The sequence below is a fragment of the Capra hircus genome, chromosome 10, assembly GCF_001704415.2.
Source record: "Capra hircus breed San Clemente chromosome 10, ASM170441v1, whole genome shotgun sequence".
Taxonomy (NCBI): Eukaryota; Metazoa; Chordata; class Mammalia; order Artiodactyla; family Bovidae; genus Capra; species Capra hircus.
In genome coordinates, this window is record NC_030817.1 from 25,309,685 (window position 1) to 25,330,340 (window position 20,656).

Genomic DNA, 20,656 nt, shown 5'->3' on the forward strand with positions numbered 1-20,656 from the left:
AGAAAAGACAAATAGAGACCAACTTTGAGATTAATTAGGTATTAGACTTAGCAGAAAAGGGTTTTAAAGCAGTTATTATAACTATGTTCAAAGAAGCAGAAGAAAATGAGCTCATAATGAATAAAAACAAGAGATTTCAGCAGAGGAAATAAAAACCCATGGTTACTGATGCTCTGATAAGTGAGATGAGAATTAGAAAACAACTTGCATTTCAAAGTACCTCTGCTCAGTTGGAAATTTTTGTCTCAAATGACTTACTTGTACCAAAATTAAATTGAAAATTGCTTACTGATACTAGACAGTTGTATCTGGGAGACTTGACTGGAAAAGTAGGAAGAATTTAGGGAAGTTTGGTGGGGATATTTTATACACAGGCATTTTCATTTACAGATGATATGAAGGACAGGATTTTTTTGTTTAGGATTCCTAAAATTTAATACCAGGCCTGCTACTGGTTCCTACATGGATCAAAATTTTCTTTCAGAAGGTAAAACAATGCTATGAAATACTCCTACCAGGCATCTAAAAAGAGGCAGGCTGCTGAAAAGAGGAAGTGATCTTATAAGGAGAAAAGTGACGTTCAGAGAGAAAGCATAGGGGGCATCAAAGCCTTGTCTTTTGAAGTGATTCTGATGTAGAATTACTAAAAAGAAATACCTGGATGGGATAATCCCAAGTTCATTTTGGTCTCATACTGGTTCCCCTCTACTTTGTTCACCAAACTCTATATACTGTTGGACACGCATTTCAGAAACAGAGCCAGCTTCCCAACACCACAGATTCCTAGTACTCTCAAAAGCAGGACATGATAGTAAAGGGCACAAAATCATTTCTTGGCTGTAATAACAGGACTCAACTCACAAAAAGTGACAACAGCTCCAATAAGAAAGAACAAGCCTGAAATTGTTAGTTCGGAAATGGAGGGAATAGTTCTTCGGACAGCAAAGAGTATGATTATTTAATTAAAACAAATAAACAATGTCCAAAATATTAATAATAAAATAAAAACTTCCAAAGAGTGTTCTGAGCAACTCTATAACGTGCACCAACTAAACTCAGTGTTCAGTGTTCAAATGGACCAGTGACTCTCTGAGCTAAGCCATTCAATCCAAAACAGAAAAATAAAAAAGTAAAGCAGAAAAACTGTAAAACTCCTTTTTATCATCATTTTCCATTATAATGCTGGCTACATCATCATCTGATATAAAATTCTAGAAACTCCACAAAATTCCTCTTTTTAAAATTTATTTTTTGTTATCAAAGAGAATGTCCAGAAACATTGAGTACTAAAGAATCTGTTCATGGCATTGTTTTACAAAAGTTCCTAATGGAGTGTGAATATTTTATTTTCTGTTGTATCCTTCACTTATTAATGATGAGGTGGATGAACCGGTGCAATTACTTAAAAAAAAAAAAAAATTCCAGACAAAAACATCCATTCTCATTCTGAATCTGTTGACTGGAGTGAATTCAGTGGTTACAATACCACCACTGGTTAAGGATCAAGCTCCCCACAAGAGGGAACTATTCAAGTCATCTCATTTGGTCACATAGGTCTCTCAGGCATAGGCACCATGTTTGAAGTCTCGCACAAAACGTCTGTGTCACTTAAATTACACAATGTGGCAGTGTTTGTTTCATGGGGACATAGTCTTGAAAGAAGGGGTAACGTAGAAAACAATCTGTTTGCATGTTATACATGAGTACATTATTGGACTGTGCATGGGTTTAAGGGCACTGTAGCCCTTGTTAAAGAGCAATCCCACCAATGAAGCATCTGGCAGATCCCAGCTGCTCCTGATGCTGAAGATGTTGATTCGTTTTAACCACGGGCTGTTAGGTTGGGGCCTTCTTCATCTACTGTTTGGCTCAAATGGTTTGAACTGAGTTTGGTGGTCTTTCTGGTCCATCTAAGCTTTATTTCTCAGCCTCAGGGTATGTGGGGTACTTGACCGTTTCTATCTTCTCTCGAACTTTGTAGGAGGGATACAGGCCCGTCCTTCCCAGTTTTCTGTTGACACCTTTAGAATAGCCATCCCAATGATTTCCAGCCACACCAATGATATCTCCAGGTTCCATGGGGATTTCATCCGCAGTTCGAGGTTCATGAGGATAAATGGCAATCTGGTTGTGGGCATTTTGGCCTCCAAAATAGTAGATGTCATCCAAAGAATGGAAGTTTGCAGAGGCATCGGGATGCAGTGTCTGCATGATCTCATAAGCAACTCGACAGACCTTGGGAAAGCATGAAAAAAAAATCTGTTAGTACATGTAAGATCGCCTTCGTAGCAATCTGAGAGCCCTTGCCAAAGAGACGAGGACTAAGCTAGGACCGGGGCTGACAGAACGAGTGGTAGATTCCAGTCCCAGGTTTTCAGTCCCTTTGCTCTCAGATGATGGTAGAAAGTCATTCTTCATTTCTTTGCCTGTATCTTTTTTTTAAACATAAAAGATAACTACAATTAGGATCTTGCAGAGGAAAAAAAGTATATGTATATATTGTGCAAAGTATTTTGAGAATAAACACTTATTAAGAGCCACAGAGTGCTGGGCAAAAATAACATAGTCTGTGCCCTTGGTGAACTTTAAGGTTCAGGATTATAAATACTTTACACAAATGCTGCTGCTCCCTTCCTTTCATTCAGTGTTAATAAATCACATACTCTTTTCTGCTAATTTAGATCTGGTCTCAGAACTCTTCTCAACAGAAACTCATGTAATTACTGACAATCAACTATTGCCAAATGAGCTAAAACATATCTGCCACTTCTGCTCTGAAGAGTTTCGTGTGTGATATGTAGACAGCAGCAGTCTAGATTGAAACAAGATGAACTAGCCCTTGGGGAAGGCGCATCTACCTGATGCATTTAAGGCTACTTAAAAGATCCCTCTGTCCAAAGAACACCTAACATTCTCATTGGATGGCAGCTGAAATTGCTCAGTCCTTGAGCTTCAGACTTGCTAAAAAGGTAAACTACCTTAATGGAGGTATAACATTCTAAACAACTAACAAATATATTCATTATATAGTAAATGGCTTTCAGAAACTTTTTTAAGAATAAGTGAGAACAAAAGAGAATACTATCATTTTGCTTAGAAAATTCTTCCATTATATACTATGAACACAGGACTCAACTGAGGTCAAATTTCTCTACATCTCCAGTTGTAGTTATCTCAGTTAATGGAGTTTTACTGTCCCTATATCAATACTTTTGCACATATTTAAAGTGATGCTAATAATAACTCTTAATCTTCTCAGTGGAGCAATTTAAGGTACCCAGTAGTTCTTAAAAACTTCGGCATTCACAATATCAAAACTGAATTCTTAAGTGTTATGAGTAAATAGAATCTGATTAGGTTAATAATCAACTTAAGTCTTTAAAAAAAATCTGAATTTCAGGAACTGGAGGGGCACTTCTTAAATGCCATATATAATTTGCAAATAAAACTGAGTTAAGACAGTATTTTTAACTTTGCAGATAGGGACTAATTCTAGTGCTAGGATTTCAACTAGACCTAGAACCAAGAGAATAAGTTTGCTTTCAAATCTGCTACTTTGTCAACAAACTAATTTTATATTGGGAATGTCACAGTATAATTGACATCACTGGTAGAATACTGAAACTATAATAAAATGAGGCTAAAAAAGATTTTGAACTTGGACTTCATATTTAGTCAGAGGCCCATACAGGGTTCGCAAAATCAAGTGAAGACTTTGGAAAGAATCTAAATAATTAAAACAAAGTAGCTCCAATAATAGCAAAGTACAATAACAATGACAGAGGTTAATGTTTACTGAGTTTTACTTAGTTTTTTCTGTCGGACATTGCTTCCAAGGTCTAATTTAATTGTCAGGAGTCCCATAATATTCTATCATGTTTGTTTTATGGATGTCAAAGATCAGTTAAGGAAAATGGCCAGAGTTATACTATTATTAAGTGGCATATTCAGGTTTTGAACCTAGGCAGAATGTGTATACTTGTTAACTGCTAAGCATATTTTTTCTTGCAGATCCTATTCTCCATGCTCACATTTTGGATAGCGTAAGGCCAAGGCAGGCCTTGGGAAAACCTGAATTGTATTTTCAGGGCCCCTCCACCCCGTTTTCAATTATCCCTAGTCAGGGATGCTAGACCTTGTACTGCCTTGGGATGACAACAATGTCCATCATGGCAATGGACCCTAATGTGTCTTCCCCTTTCGCTAATTAACTTCTCATTCTCATAAAAACAACACTGCCTTCAGTCCCATACCCTTAGGAATGTGCTTTCTTTTGAGGGTATTCCTAATGGTCAGTTTATGTTTGGCTAGCAACAGTTGCTCTGATACTTTGGCCACCTGATGCAGAGAGCCACCTCACTGGCAAAGACCCTGATGGTGGGAAAGATGAAGGCAAAAGGAGAAGTGGGTGGCAGAGGAATGAGATAGTCAGACAGCATCATTAATTTAACAAACATGAATTTGAGCAAACTCCAGGAGATAGTGGAGGACAGAGGAGCCTGGCGTAACGCAGTCCACAGAGTGGCAGAGTCAGTCCTGACTTAGTGTCCGCACAACAGCAACAACAATCAACAGTTGTTGATGTATTAACCTGATGGATAACATACATACCTTCTTATGCTGAAGAAATTATGAACGGTGGGCCAATAAAAGGCTCCTTCTTATCATAACGGCAATAATGAGAGCAGGTGAGCCTACTGACCACTGTTCTAATAGCTGGGCTTGTACACACACTTTTTCTCAACTCATTTAACTCTCACAACAACCCTATGACTTGGTTACTATTATTATTTATATTTTATAGCTGAAGAAACTATATTAATATTTCCAAAAATCTCCACAAATTAAACAAAATGAATAAAGGGGTTAGTAAATGGCAGAATACTTTGGCCACCTGATGTGAAGAACCGACTCATTGGAAAAGACCCTGATGCTGGGGAAGATTGAAGGTGGGAGGAGAAGGGGACAACAAAGAATGAGATGGTTGGATGGCATCACCGACTCAATGGACATGAGTTTGAGGAAGCTCCGGGAGTCGGTGACGGACAGGGAGGCCTGGCATGCTGCAGTCCATGGGGTTGCAAAGAGTTGGACATGACTGAGAGACTGAACTGAACTGACTGAAATGGCAGAAATGTAATTAGGACTCTGTCTCTAAACCACACACTCAGCTGCCTTAGAGTGTTAGGATAAGAACCTAGAATAGTGCCTGCCTCAAAGCAGCCATTCGATAAATACCTTCTGAATGAATACTGCTCCATGTACAATATTAGTCCAGCAGCTGAGATGCAAGTCCACTGGTGATATTAATCCTTAAGATCCATATAGAACATTCTGAGTAATTAATTTTTTTCTCTATGTTAACCAGGGGGCAATTTACTTTAAAGAGTTGGAAAGCTGACTACAGTGTCAATGTTTGCATTTAATCACTCTAGGTATCCTCTCGCGAGAAGGAAATGGCAACCCACTCCAGTGTTCTTGCCTGGAGAATCCCAGGGACGGCGGAGCCTGGTCGGCTGCCGTCTATGGGGTCGCACAGAGTCAGACACGACTGAAGCGACTTAGCAGCAGCAGCAGCAGGCGTCCTCTCTGGGCTTTACAAATCCAAATCACACAGCAGGTAAATGACGCCTTCCAGCTGATGTCAATACTCCTCTTTGATACTTGACAGGTAGCATGATTGCGAGGAGTCGTCTCTATGGTTTGCAAAGCAGTGGATGGCCATATGTAGTATGCCTTATTTCACTCACTGTTGACGTGTCACTGTACTGTTTTTAGAACACTACTAAGCACACAGTTATGAGTAAGAGCAAAAATCCTGCCAAAGGATGAAACACAGATATGACTGTATTAAGAAAAAAATTTAAAAAGGAAGGAAAGTCCAAGGAAAGTCTGAATTTTGTCCCTAACAACCAGCTGAGCTTTGCATGAACCTCCAAAGCTTTCTGAGAGCAGATGGGATATTGGTTTTTTGTCAAAATAGACAGGGCCAGAAAGATCTCTCAAGTGTGAAAAGTTGGAAGTGGGCTCGTGTCTCTCTGTGTGAGGCTGGGTTATCTGTGCATTTTTACTGTAAACTGCTCTATTTTGCTCTTCACTGAGAAGACAGTATCCACTGCTATTTCATAACCACACCTCCATGGAGATCCCTATCTAGAGCTGTCTGTCTGGAAATAAAATCAATCAGTGTCTGGCTTCTCCTTCTGGGCTTTCCAAAATGTGATGCAAAGTGTGCCGAAGCAAGTTGTGTTGTGTGTGATTTGGAATGAAACAGCAGAAAATGCCACAAGAATGTCGCATTAAGTGCCACACAGGAAGTGTCGCAAGGGGAAAAATGTGTCCTATGGTGATTTTAATGACTGAGAAACTACTGAACAAATATTGACTGCTCCTTAAAAGACCTCAATTACCTATAGTCTTTAAAATGGACATCTACAACCATTTTTGTAAATGAGATTTCAAGTGATAAAACCTGATTGTAAAACTTGATAGGCAGTATTAAAAAAAACAAAACCCTTCTGATATTTTGCCCAGAGTGAGCTGTCAACTGCTGTTATTTCTCCAAATGTAATTTCTTTGCTTCAGATTTAAGATGGTTTCGTTAAATATGAAAATAAATGACACAGTAGATACTTAGGGCATACACAACTTCCAGTAACACAGAACAAGGTTAGAGTATTTGGTAGAATAGTCTGGAATATGACTCACTGCATAGCTTTCAAAACTTAGTTGATGTTCTTGAAAAATACTGCCTCTAAATTTCAGACTAAATCCTATAGCTTGTTTTCTTCAATTTATGAAGCTTTTAGGACAAACCTGACTTTGAGAAAAAGCTTTGATGAAGGAATTCAGAAAACTAAGAGTAACAGAAACAAAATTAGAGAGCAGAGTCATATTCTTGGCTTTTAAAAACTTTTCACTTAAGGAGAGAGAATTCCCAGACCTTTTTTGTGGATATAAAACCAAGGATGTTTAGAAGCCCTCAGGCTGAGAAGAATGGATCCAAAACCTTATAAAGAATCCTGATTAAGGAGTCATGACATTTCTGCCTATAGTTTCTTAAACATCAACCAGGCCTTGCAATTTCCCTCCAACAATGCATTTTATTCTTCCAGGATTTTCTACCACAGCACACAGTCAACAGATAAACTCTCACTTGTTATATAGGATAAATGCTCTCAAAGGGTAGTAGTATACAGGAGACAGAAAGTTTACATGACTGAAACTGTAGGATTGCCAAAGCATTATGAAGAAGAGTCTAAACTCTTATTCCTTCTCACCATTTCTTGAAATGAGATTATCATCAAGGAAAATTTGAAAGTTGGTTGTCCATGTTTTATTCTGGGCTGAGATTTGGTTCTCATTGTTTTATTTTCTTGTCCCCCTTCCCACTTTCTAGCATGCCTGTGGCATATATAAGAAAGCCTGCAGATTAATTTTCCTAAAGTTAAAACTATACATAAGTTCACCCACATTTGCGACAGCAAATACTGTTACTTATCACTCACCCTTTGGGAATGAAGAGTTTTTGTTTTTTAAAATTCATTATATGGTGATGCTGTCCTTCAATAAGCTAAAGAAATTTAAGATGGTGCCTTGGCATAGCAATTAATATGCTGAATGTTCCTGTTTGTTCTTCTTTATGAAGAACTGTTACATGCATCAATGCACACAGTGGCTATGTGGACCCCACACATCACCTGTGACCATAAGTAGAGGCAGCGGTGTCCTTGAATAGCATGTTTCATGTTCCTTCCAAAATGGGAGAACGAATAGTCTGAAACGGGGCCATGTGAAAAAGAGCTGCTCACATAAATACTGTAGAGTCTAACAGGCAAAGACAGTCCTATTCCTATATAAATAATGTGAGGGAGTGAGTGAAGTGAGTGAAATCGCTCAGTCGTGTCCAACTCTTTGTGATCCCATGGACAGTAGCCTGCACCAGGCTCCTCCATCCATGGGATTTTCTAGGCAAGAGTACTGGAGTGGGTTGCCATTTCCTTCTCCAGGGAATCTTCCCGACCCAGGGATCAAACCCAGGTCTCCCGCACTGCTAGACAGACGCTTTACTGTCTGAACCACCAGGGAAGTCCCATATAAATAACAGCAGCTAACATTGCATTTAATATATCGCTCAGTACTAGTCTCAGTGCTTTTTACCTATAATAACTCTTTAATTCCTCACAAAAACTTTATGCAGTAGGTATTATTATTACTATTTTTATAGGGAGGGGAAAAAAAAGTCAGTGATAGTCTAAGTAATTTGTTCAAATGCTGCAGTCACTAAGTGGTCAAAGATGGATTTAAAACCCAGGTAGTGTGACCCCAGAACCTACAATGCCTCATTCTTATTCCCTGCCTTGTGAAGTTAAAAGCTTGACACTTATGCCATCAGTGAGTTTTTCTCCAACTCCACTGCTGCTGTTGTTGAGACATTTTGGGGGCATTTTTCAAAACAATCCCAATTTTGATTTATGGCAAGGAAACTGTGAGCCAGCAACCAACTTCACTCACACCATAAAAACATTAAACTGTATCAAATGCCTTTATACTAAAAATATTTTCAAAAAATACTGAAGTGCAAGTAAGCTCAAAGATTTATCACCAAGTGTGGAATTATTCCACCATATCAAGTGCTAGAGCCATTAGTCATCAAGAAAGGAGGTGATCACATTTAGCAAACTGCTACTCATTATATAAATATAAGGTATTTTTACTATTAAACTTTTATTCTGAACCCTAACATAAAATGTCTGAGATATTCAAATCTATTTTGGGACACAAAATATTGGTTCAAATTAGGAGAGTTCTTTTGGATGAACTTTGACTTGCCAAGAGTTTTAACGAACAATATAATATATAATCACGAATCTTATTCCTTTGGACACAATCAGACCTCTCAGCACTCTTTCTTCATATAAACTGTCTTTCTGGATCTGAGGTCTGAAGAACACACTGAGGTTAATATTATGCATAAAATAGAACAAAGAAGTATGAACAATATGTTCTTCTAATCTGGACAGGTTTCCATTATCATGAAGTGACAGAGCTCCTGACTTTTGGGTCAAAAGTGTTGTGAGGCTACAAGGATCAAAAATTCTATAGCACATCACTGAAAAGGGAAAAAAAAATTTCTTTTTTTCTTTCCAGAATGAGCTTAACAGCCTAATTAAGGAGAGCTGGAAGAAAGGATGGAAAACACAGAGCACCTCTAAGTCTCACTGTCTACCTACACGTAAGATTGCCAATGTTTAGACATGCTTATATTTGAGTGTGTGTGTATGTGTTCAGTCACTCAGTGTGTTCGACTCTTTGCGACCCCATGGGATTATCTAGGCAAAGATCAACTCCTCTGTCCATGGGGTTATCTAAGCAAAAATACTGAAGAAGGTTGCCATTTCTTCTTTCGGGTGGGGGGAGGGGGCGGTCTTTCCGATCCAGGTATTGAACTGGTGTCTCCTGTATCGGCAGGTGGATTCTTTTACCACTGAGCCACCTGGAAAGCCCTTTGTTTAATTTTAGAGCTTTATAATTAGGGCAGTGGTTCTTACAAGGACGATTTTGCCCTCTCACTTCCCCAACCTGGGACATTTGGCAACGGTCTGGAAACACTGTTGACTGTTAGAACTTGAGATGAGGGTCTACTGGCCACAGATGCTGCTAACCATGCTATAGTGCACAATACAATGGCCCACAACAACTTATCCAGCCCCCAAAGTCAATGGTGCCAGGCTGAGAAACGCTGGACTGCAGGAACAGACTTTAGGCCTAAAATTTATGCCTAAAGTTATGACCAACCTAGATAGCATATTGAAAAGCAGAGACATATTACTCTGCCAACAAAGGTCCATCTAGTCAACGCTATGGTTTTTCCAGTGGTCATGTATGGATGCGAGAGTTGGACTGTGAAGAAAGCCAAGTGCCGAAGAATTGATGCGTTTGAACTGCGGTGTTGGAGAAGACTCTTGCGAGTCCCTTGGACTGCAAGGAGATCCAACCTGTCCATTCTAAAGGAGATTAGCCCTAGGTGTTCTTTGGAGGGAATGATGCTTAAGTTGAAACTCCAGTACTTTGGCCACCTCATGCAAAGAGCTGACTCACTGGAAAAGACTCTGATGCTGGGAGGGATTGGGGGCAGGAGGAGAAGGGAATGACAGAGGATAAGATGGCTGGATGGCATCATCGACTCGATGGATGTGAGTCTGAGTGAACTCCGGGAGTTGGTGATGGACAGGGAGGCCTGGCGTGCTGCGATTCACGGGGTCGCAAAGAGTCGGACTGAGTGACTGAACTGAACTGAAGTGAACTGAAGGAGGAGGTGGTGCATTTGGAAATTCTTGATTCAATTGCTCTAACAACAACCATTCGAAAATGTGTTATTTGCACCTGTTGATCACACAGGCACACAGCCAGATTATCAAAAGCAGTTGAGAGGGACTAGGTGGTTACAAGGAGAAGGCAAAGGCACCCCACTCCAGTACTCTTGCCTGGAAAATCCCATGGACGGAGGAGCCTGCTAGGCTGCAGTCCATAGGGTCGCTAAGAGTTGGGCACGACTGAGCGACTTCACTTTCACTTTTCACTTTCATGCACTGGAGAAGGAAATGGCAACCCACTCCAACGTTCTTGCCTGGAGAATTCCAGAGACAGTGGGCCCCCATCTATGGGGTCGCACAGAGTCGGACACGACTGAAGCGACTTAGCAGCAGCAGCAGCAGCAGCAGCAGCAGCAGCAGCAGCAGCAGGTAGTTACAACTCCTCCCCTCACCTTCCATAAGAATAGAAAAGGGACCATCTCAACGATAGGATCCTAACCCCACTAAGGGAGAAATATCAGCTATAGATGCCTTCACGTTTCCCTTCTGATGAGGACTGCTGCTTTGTGACTCCTGTTCTGGGTAGCTGTCTTTGGGTCTTAATTGTAGTCTTATTCCACACTGAAGGAATGTATACAGCCTTTGTTAGGGTAAGTATCTTTCCAGCAATCATAACACCACACCATTGTGATAAAGTGCACTGTCATACAATAAACTTGCTATTTTCTTTATACTCTCTGCAGTATATTCCCATGTAAATGATGTGACTTTCCTTTTCACATTTTCTTTTCTCTGCTTCTTCAAGCTTTTAGGCATATATTTATCTTACATGGTTTATATTTCTTGGTAATTATTCTCTAGTTATTTCATGTGAATATTTTGCTCACTAAGATTCTTGACCAGGCTAAGATCTGTATCTTCAATCCCATGAAATTCCCTCTACCCTAGCATAGATCTGAGCACAAACAACCATTTAATAGCTTGTTGAATAAACTAACCAATAATATGCACATAAATAAGAGAGCTGAATAAAATCCACAACAAATATTTCTATGTTGATATTCCACTGGGCAAATAAGGCTGATTGGACACTCATAAAAACATACACCAAACCAATGACATATAATTTTTCTGTAATAGTTAAAGAATGCTTATAATATGGTATTGCTTAAATATATTGTACTATTTCTTGCTAGGTAGAAATGTAAAGGAGAAGGAGAAGGCACGGGTGACCCACTCCAGTACTCTTGCCTGGAAACTCCCATGGATGGAGGAGCCTGGTAGGCTGCAGTCCATGGGGTCGCAAAGAGTCGGATGCGACTGAGTGACTTCACTTTCACTTTTCACTTTCATGCACTGGATAAGGAAATGGCAACCCGCTCCAGTGTTCTTGCCTGGAGAATCCCAGGGACGGGGGAGCCTGGTGGGCTGCCATCTACGGGGTTGCACACAGTCGGACACGACTGACGTGACTAAGCAACTTAGCAGTAGCAGAAATGTAAAAGGCCTAGAGCAGAATTACATTTCCTCTTTCTTATTTTCTACAAAGCAATGAAGTAAGGCAAAATGCTGAGCATTTAAGTCTCTCAGTATCAGTGCACTGACGTGTAGAAATGGATGGATTCTGGTTACATATTGATTGTATGCAAAATCAGAAAGTATTAAGTAAACTTACTTGTTGTTTCTGTTAAATGCTGTGAATAAGCCAAATATTTTACAACAACCCCGGTAGCTGGCTTCATTAAGGTGTATTCAACAACTGCTTGGAAACAACTAAATGTTCAATGTAATAAAAAAGCTATGCTTTCTGGAATCTTTTCATCTTTTCATAAAAGAGATCATTTCCCAATATTAAAACATTGCACTTGAATCATGATAACTAACATTTTTTAAAAAGATCCAAGAACTTCCTGACCTAATATAACCAGAGTACTGACCATTTAAAAATGCTTACCTGGGATGAAAACGTACACACCAGGAAGTCTGCCTGGGAGAGAAAGTGTATATCCAGGATCACACCTCGAAGTGAATTTTCTGTGTATCGATTGTGCAGTCCAGCTGACCAAGAGATAGAGTTATCACTAATAAATTCATAATTGGGGTACCTGGAAAAAGAAACAAAATCACTGAAATCATAGAATTCTATCAGGAAGTAGTATCCTATCAACAGGAGGTGGACCTCCTTTACACAGGTGTGCCTCTCTTTCCAACAGTAAGGAGAGCTTTAACTCTGGCACTCAATAGAGTAGCTGACAAAGCATCTTTGAATCCACTGATGGGAAAGAAACCATTCTGGGGTGTCCTGTATGTCAAAAGTTATTGGCACGTCATATAAAGTACACATATGCATCAGAATGTCCCTTTCAGTTCATGAAATAATTGCAAATAGAAAGCTCTTTCTTTGTAATGAGTGACCTTGAAGAGCTTTTTCAGCCTGCTTTCATTTTTTTTCACATTGAGACATTTTCATTTTATGCATTCCTCTCCCACTTTTATCCTTAAACTATCCTTTTCATCTTTTTAAAAGTGTAATTTATACATTGTCTTTTTCTTCCAGTTTTATTGATATATAATTGATATACAGTATCACGTAAGTGTAAGGCACAATGAACTGACTTACACACATCACGAAATGGTTACCACAATGAGTTCAGTCACTATCCCTCACCTCCTAAAGAGACAACATCTTTTAAAAAGGAAAAAGAAAAACTTTTCCTTGTGATGAAAACTCTAGGGATATAATGTCTTAACAACTTTCAATTGCTGTGGCTAGGACATTCAACACTACGTTGAATTTAAGTGGTGAGAACGGCCATCTTTGTCTTCTTCCTGATCTTAGAGGAAAAACTTTCAGCTTTTCACTGCTGAATATTGTGCTAGCTGTGGGACTGTCATATACTACAGCCTTTGTTATGCTGAGGTACATTTCTTCTACATCCACTTAGAGTTTTATTATAAATAAATGTAGAATTTTGTCAAATGCTTTTTCTGTACCTATTGAGATGATCATATGATTTTTATCCTTTGTTTTGTTAATGTGTTGTGTTGCACTGACGGATTTGCAAATATTGACTATCCTTGTAACCACATGATCATGGTGTATGATCCTTTTAATGTATTGTTGGATTCAGCTTGCTAACATTCTGTTAATGACTTTTGTATCTTATCAATATTTGTCTGTATGTTTCCATTTTTGTGGCATCTTCGTCTGGCTTTTGAATCAGGGTGACCTTTGCCTTGCAGAATGAATTCAGAAGTCTTCTTTCTTCAATTTTTTGGAAGTACAAGCATTCATTCTTCTTTAAATATTTCGTAAAGTTCACCCATGGGGCCATCTGGTCCTGGACTTTTGTTTGTTGGAAGCTTTTTGATTAATCTTGGTTCAGTTCCATTACTGGTAATTGATTTGTTCATATTTTCTATTTCTTCCTAATGTAGTCTTGGAAAACCATAAATTTCTAGGAATTTATCCATTTCTTCTAGGTTGTCTGTCCATTTATTCACATATAATCGTTTGCAGTAATCTCTTTTGATCCTTTGATTTCTGTGGTGTTGGTGTGGATAGATTGCTCATCTACGCTTTGCTTAGTTCTTTTGGGGTTTGTTCTTTTGTTTGAAACACATTATTTGCCACCTCATTTTTGCTTAATTCTCTGTGTTTATTTCTATATATTAGACAGGCCAGTTATGTTTTCTGTTCTTGGAGAAGTAGCTTATGTAGGAGATGTCCTATGGGGTCCAGCTACATACTCCCCTCTGGTCAACAGAGGTTGTATGTGGGCTGAGGGGGCACTTCTGTTGTGGTGGGGCCAACCACTGTGGGCAGGCTGGGAGGGAGGGCTAGCTTTCAGCTTGGCTGGCTGTCATGTCCTGCCTTATGTGGGGGCCGCTAGCGGCTGGTGGGTGGGTCTGGGTCCTGACACAGCTGGCTACATGGTCTGGGGAATCTTAGGGCTGGTGCCAGCCCACCGCTGGATGGGGCTGGGTTCTGGTGTTCCCGACTGTAGGTGTGCAGGTCCTAAGGCTGGTCTGGTCTTGTTCGTGGGAAGTGCTAGGTCCCAGCACCGCTGGCTTTGGGGCCTGGGGATCCCAGTACTGGAGGCAATCACCTAGTGGGCACATAAGCCCCCAGTGCTAATAGGCTAGAAGGAGGACTCGAAAATGGAGCTTGCTAGCACCAGGGGCTCTGTGGTAGAATGAGCTCCCCACTGCCTGTGGCCAGGGTCTGTATCATCAGGGGGAGTCCCAGTTGCCTTCTGCCTCTCTAGGAGGCTCCAACCTGCTTTCAAATTTGGTTACTGAGCTTTTCCTTTAGAATATAAATATCATCATTAAATCTCATTAAAATTTTTAGTTTAGAATTTGTGATACTTCAGACTTGTCTCCTTTAACTTCCATATGTAGGCCTGGCATGCATGCATGCTCAGTTGCTTCAGTCATGTCCGACTCTTTGCAACTCCAGGGACTGTAGTCCGCCAGGTTCCTCTGTCCATGGATTTCCCAGGCAAGAATACTGGAGTGGATAGCCATTTCCTCCTCCAAGGGATCTTCCCAACCCAGGGATCAATTCCGTGTCTTGGGAATTGCACGTGGATTCTTTACCGCCGAGTCACTGGTGAAGCCCTAATCCCTATTAGCACCATCTTAACAAATAGTGGTGATAAAGGAACCATTCTAATAAATTTATGTTAGTAAATTCCATGTAGATGTCCACCAACTAATATTGTAGTAGTCCTGAGAGGATATGTGTTAAAAATATTGAAACAGGATGTCTTTAAAAAATCTACCATATGTTCAAATGATTCTACTCTGAATCAGAGGTTTAATTATATTTCAGTATAGAGTGAATAAATTTTCTCAGTACATGTGATAGATCAGAGTTAAGTTGTAAACTTTGGGAAGTTACAGGCAAAAGGGATAATCACTGTACTTACTTTAGATATTTTTTTAATAATTAAATTAAGTACTGTAAACGGCTTAGAAGAGTACCTGGTATACAGTAAATGCTCAATAAATTTAGCTAATAACTAGCTGTGACTGTCAAACATTCTTTCCTCAGACATCCACTTGGTTTTATCTCTTACTTCCTCCTTGTCTCTCTGCTCAAATGCTAGCTCTTAGTGAGGAGTTTGGCAAACCTAAACCCTTCTACTTGCTTAATTTTTCTCCATGGCTCTTATCACTGGGCATAATATTAATTTACTGTTTATTTTGGGCTTCCCTGGTGGCTTAGTGGTAAAGAACCTGCCTGCTAAGCAGGAGATCTGGGTTCAATCCCTGGGTTAGGAAGATCCCTTGGAGAAGGAAATGGCAACCCCCTCCAGTATTTTTGCTTGGAGAATCCCATGGACAGGGGAGGCTGGCAGGCTACAGTCCTTGGGGTCACAGAAGAGTCAGACATGACTTAGCAACTAAATAACAACGGTTTACTGTCTGCATTCATTCCCGCCTCCATCATCCCTAATTAGAATGTAAACTGTAAAGAGAGGCATTTCTTCTGCTCTGTTTACCCTGTTATTCTAGCACCTAAAAGTGAATCTAGAATGTAACAGAAGATCAGTAAGTATTTGTTGAACTAACAACAGTTTCTATTCATAAGCCCCGAGATAGCAAGCGTCAGTTTACGTGGCTTTTTCCACACAGTATCTCCCAAAGGTTAGAACTAGGCCTTATTTTCCTTTGCATCACAGCATCTAGAACTCCACATAAAGTCATGTGGATAAACACACGAACAAGTGAGCGCTACCCATGACTGGGACGTTTTCCTAATTCCCTAACAGCTGCTTCAGATTTCTCTTCATTTCACAGCCTCCAAGGAGCTTTCTCTCACTGCCTCTAATAATGACTGTGAAGAAAAAGTCTCTGAGCACTGTTTCAGACTGGTATGCAGTGATCAGATCCATTTGGCCTCATTATTTTTGACATTTTGCCCTCCCAGCTCTGAATCAGGGAGATGAGGGAAATGTCACATTTGTTCTATAAAGAAAACAACCAAAGAGAGTTTTAATGTGATTCCTGTGAAGATGCATATATCCAGGCAAGGGGCTAAAACAGAAACAAATAAATATGAAAAGGCTGGAGGGTGAAGGAGGAGGGAAACTGTTAAAACACACCAGCACAGGTTGTATCCTAGAGTAAAGACTAACTCTGTCAGCGTGCTATGGGTACTGAGTGGAACAGAGTGATCCTTTTACTGAGAAGTAACACTAACACTATGCCCTTCCGAACTTAAAGGCCTCTTCCTGGCACCAAACCAAAAGGGCACCTAAGTTCCTCAGGCCTTATCTCTATATGCAAAAGAGCTTGAGGAAGGATACTGAGTGTTGAAAAAAACAGAAACAATGGAAATAATGAAGGAAGGAGATTCTGTACTTTCAACAATGAGCATGGAAAACTCCACACAAACATGCTTCTTTCTTGTCTTATGCCCACAAGTATGCAGCAGAAGAGGTCTTCCACTGTAAGGTTGCAGAGATTGGCAATGATTTAAAAAAGTATCTTTTCTTCTTTCATGTCGTAAAAATTTATTTTTTATATCACACACAAAGAACTAACTTGAAATTAAAAATAGTATCATATTTTCTTTTGCGAAGTCTTTCTTCAGACTGAGGGAAAGACTCCTCTTGACTTCACTACCTAGTATACACCTCCTTCAGGACAAGTACTGATATATGATGACACTGTGATTAAGGGTTACATGTATACTGCCTATCAGTTAGACAGATACTCCTGAGAGGAGAAGCCACATATTATTTTTGGTTTCTTTGTGTATTCCTAATGTAAGAAATGCCAGGCTAGATGAAGGCACAAGCTGGAATCAAGACTGCCAGGAGAAATATCAATAACCTCAGATATGCAGATGACACCACCCTTACGGCACAAAGTGAAGAGGAACTAAAAAGCCTCTTGATACAAGAAGAGGAGAGTGAAAAAGCTGGCTTAAAACTCCACATTCAGAAAAATGAAGATCATGGCATCCAGTCCCATCACTTCATGGCAAACAGATGGGGAAACAATGAAAACAGTGACAGATTTTATTTTCTTGGGCTCCAGAATCACTGAAGATGGTGACTGCAGCCATGAAATTAAAAGACGCTTACTCCTTGGAAGAAAAGCTATGACAAACTCAGACACCATATTAAAAAGTATAGACTTTACTTTGCTGACAAAGGTCCATCTAGTCAAAGCTATGGTTATTCTAGTAGTCATATATGGATGTGAGAGTTGGACTATAAAGAAAGCTGAGTGCCAAAGAACTGATGCTTTTGAACTGTGGTGTTGGAGAAGACTCTTGAGAGTCCCTTGGACTGCAAGGAGATCCAACCAGTCCATCCTAAAGGAAATCAGTACTGAATATGCATTGGAATGACTGATGCTGAAGCTGAAACTCCAATACTTTGGCCATCTGATGCAAAGAACTGACTCTTTGGAAAAGACCTTGATGCTGGGAAGGAGGAGAAGGGGACAACAGAGGATGAGATGGTTGGATGGCATCACCGACTTGATGGACATGAGTCGAGTGTTTGAGCAAGCTCTGGGAGTTGGTGATGGACAGGGAAGCCTGGCATGCTGCGGTCCATGGGGTGCAAACAGTCACAGATGACTGAGCGACTGAACTGAACTGAACTGAATGCCCTGTAAGTGTGTCTAGCAAATCGTATGTAGTTAGATAAAATGGTGAAGACATTTACCACTGTGGCTGATTCTTCATTGGATATGGCAACCAAATGCTTTAGAAAACCTTTTTTAACAGATTTCCCTTGCTTCTATTTATTTAAATAAACAATTTTAGGAAGAGCTCATCTCGCATTTTTCATAAAGAGCAAAATAAATATGTAAATATTTAATCTGAGAGATTTTTAATGGCTTGTTTTTTCCTCCTGTTCCACTCCTACCCTCAATCTCCATTATCTCAGAGTACAATATTGGACAGACAATTTTGACAGTTCTTATTTCTTTGACTGCCAACGGTAGTAGTATCTACTGCCAACTGTACTATAAGGATTGCTTGGTGTAAGAATATCATGCTGTGCTATGGATCACAGCTGTAACATGTTCATTTTCTTTTATCTAAATACTTTCAAGCCCAGAAATCCAGATTAAGGAAATAATATGGATAATTTTAGGCACACCTCACTGCACTCGAAATAACCTGTCAAATATTAGGAGAATGGTCAAGCAAGCAATGGTATTTCCATTTACTGGATATTTAATCACTGAAAAAAAAAGGAGACAATGGCTTTTTTTTTTTTAAAGGAAACTGTGAAAAGGGATCTATTGCTGTATTAAGAAAAAGAAGAGTTCAAATTATATAGAATATGATCAACTTTTAAAATGTAAAACTATACAAATATCTGAAGGAAATATGCTGACATTTAAGTAGTTGTTACCACTGAGTAATGAGATCATGAGTAAACTCTTTTCCTTGTTTGTATACTCACCAACTCCATATTTTCTAATGAGCATGAACTATTTTGTTAATCAAGGGGAAAATTTATGATGCATTCAAGAACAAGTAAAAGAGTAAATAAAGTAATATTTTAAGATTTTTTTCAACTAAGCTACACATTCAGTCAGGTGTTTTAAAATGAAGGACTAAGATGAACTATTTCTACTTTGTTTCTAATAGGTCTGCATATCAAACTGGAATAGTATCTGTGGAATTTATTTCTTATGTTTTGTGTCCAAATCTTCATTTAATCCCTAACTCTTATACAAGAATTATAAGTATAATATATAACTTGGCTTCTATTTGGCTGATGAATTTCTCGGCCTTTTGGCTTGTATGTGTATATATGTGTGTGAGAGAGAAAGAGTGTGTGTCTGTGTGTATAATCCATAGAGGGAGCCTTAAAGAAAAAGCAATTTATATCAGGTTAATTTACATTCTTATGAGGTAGAAATAGGGTTTAAAGGATTATCCAGTGATTTGGATAAATGCTTGCATTATAGTATTCATTCCAGATTTGTTTTTCTTCCCAACATTTGTTTTTCTTTGTGACATAAAAAGGATTGAGAAACAAATTAATTAAAAGTCAAATAGGTCAAATGACTAACTGCTAATAAAATGTTTTCAAACTGACTGGACTGAAATGAACATAACTCAGTACTTACTGAACACTTACTAGAACTAGGTATAGTTTCAAAGTGCTTATAATGTGAGGGAACCAGAAATAAGCAAGTGCTAAATATTAAGATAAATGCACTTAGGGGAGGAACACTTAGTCAAGGGTTCAGGGATGATTCTGGAGTAGATGGTATTACTGAACTGTAAGGAAACCAAACCAGTCAACCCTAAAGGAAATCAACCTTGATTATTCATTGGAAAGACTGATGCTAAAGCTGAAGCTCCAATACTTTGGCCACCTGATACAAAGCCAACTCATTGGAAAAGACCCTCATGCTAGGAAACATTGAGGGTAGGAGGAGAAGGGGATGACAGAGGATGAGACAGCTGGATGGCATCACCAACTCAATGGACGTGAATCTGAGCCAACTCTGGGAGACAGTGAAGGGCAGGGAAGCCTGGTGTGCTACAGTCCACAGGGTCACAAAGAGTCGGACACGACTCAGTGACGGAACAACAACAAAAGCGCTACTCGTACTGTCCGTTCCCCTACAAGAGTAGGAATTCCTTGGGAGCAGAGAGTGTCTTGCGTGTCATGCACTCCCCAGCACCTAGCACAGTGCCTGAAATACAGGCGGGTGGGCTCAGTATCAATGGTGTTGCTCAGTACGAGCTGGCAGTCCTTATTCTTTTACCAACAAAACTCCTCCTTTGATTCTCTTTTTAAAAAATAGAATCTCCAAATTCCAGAAGTTTTTACAAGGTGAAAACTTGTATCTTACACATGGTTTCAGTTGCCTTCAATTCTTAGTGAAGACTGTAAGAGCAAAAGGACAAGTATGTTGTGTGTTTCATTTTTAACAGTCTTGTGAATTGATTAGTGTTATGGACTGAATGTTTGTGTCCCCTCAGAATTCATATGTGTAAGCCCTAACTCCCAATGTGATAATATTTGGAAATGGGGCCTTTGGAAAATCCTTAGCGTGGGGCCCTTATGATGGAATGGGCGTCCTTACAAGAGACACCAGAAAGCTTGCCCCTCTGCCTTCCAAGCACACAAAGGTCGTGTGAGTATATTACGAGATGACTGCTGCCTACAAGTCGAGAGAAGGGGGTTTCACAATGAAGTCTACACCTTGCTGGCACCACAAATATGCTTTGATCATAATAACAGTTGCACGAGCACACAGCTGTTTGAATTTAAAACCCCCAATAATCAGTAATAAAATTCAATGTAACAAGAATCACCAGTCATGGGAATTAAGGATTCATT

General features: G+C 39.6%; 1 protein-coding gene across 2 annotated transcripts in view; it reads right to left on the reverse strand.

Moving 5' to 3' along the window:
- FUT8 (fucosyltransferase 8) overlaps positions 1,022-20,656 on the reverse strand; it is a 318,989-nt gene continuing 299,354 nt past the window's right edge. For both annotated transcript variants that reach the window (XM_005685985.3, XM_018054060.1), the window contains exons 11-12: positions 12,271-12,421; positions 1,022-2,235 (exon numbers count right to left, since the gene is read on the reverse strand). In XM_005685985.3, the coding sequence (XP_005686042.1) occupies positions 1,918-2,235; positions 12,271-12,421 (469 nt within the window). In that variant the 3' untranslated portion in view covers positions 1,022-1,917. The remainder of the gene's footprint in view (positions 2,236-12,270; positions 12,422-20,656) is intronic.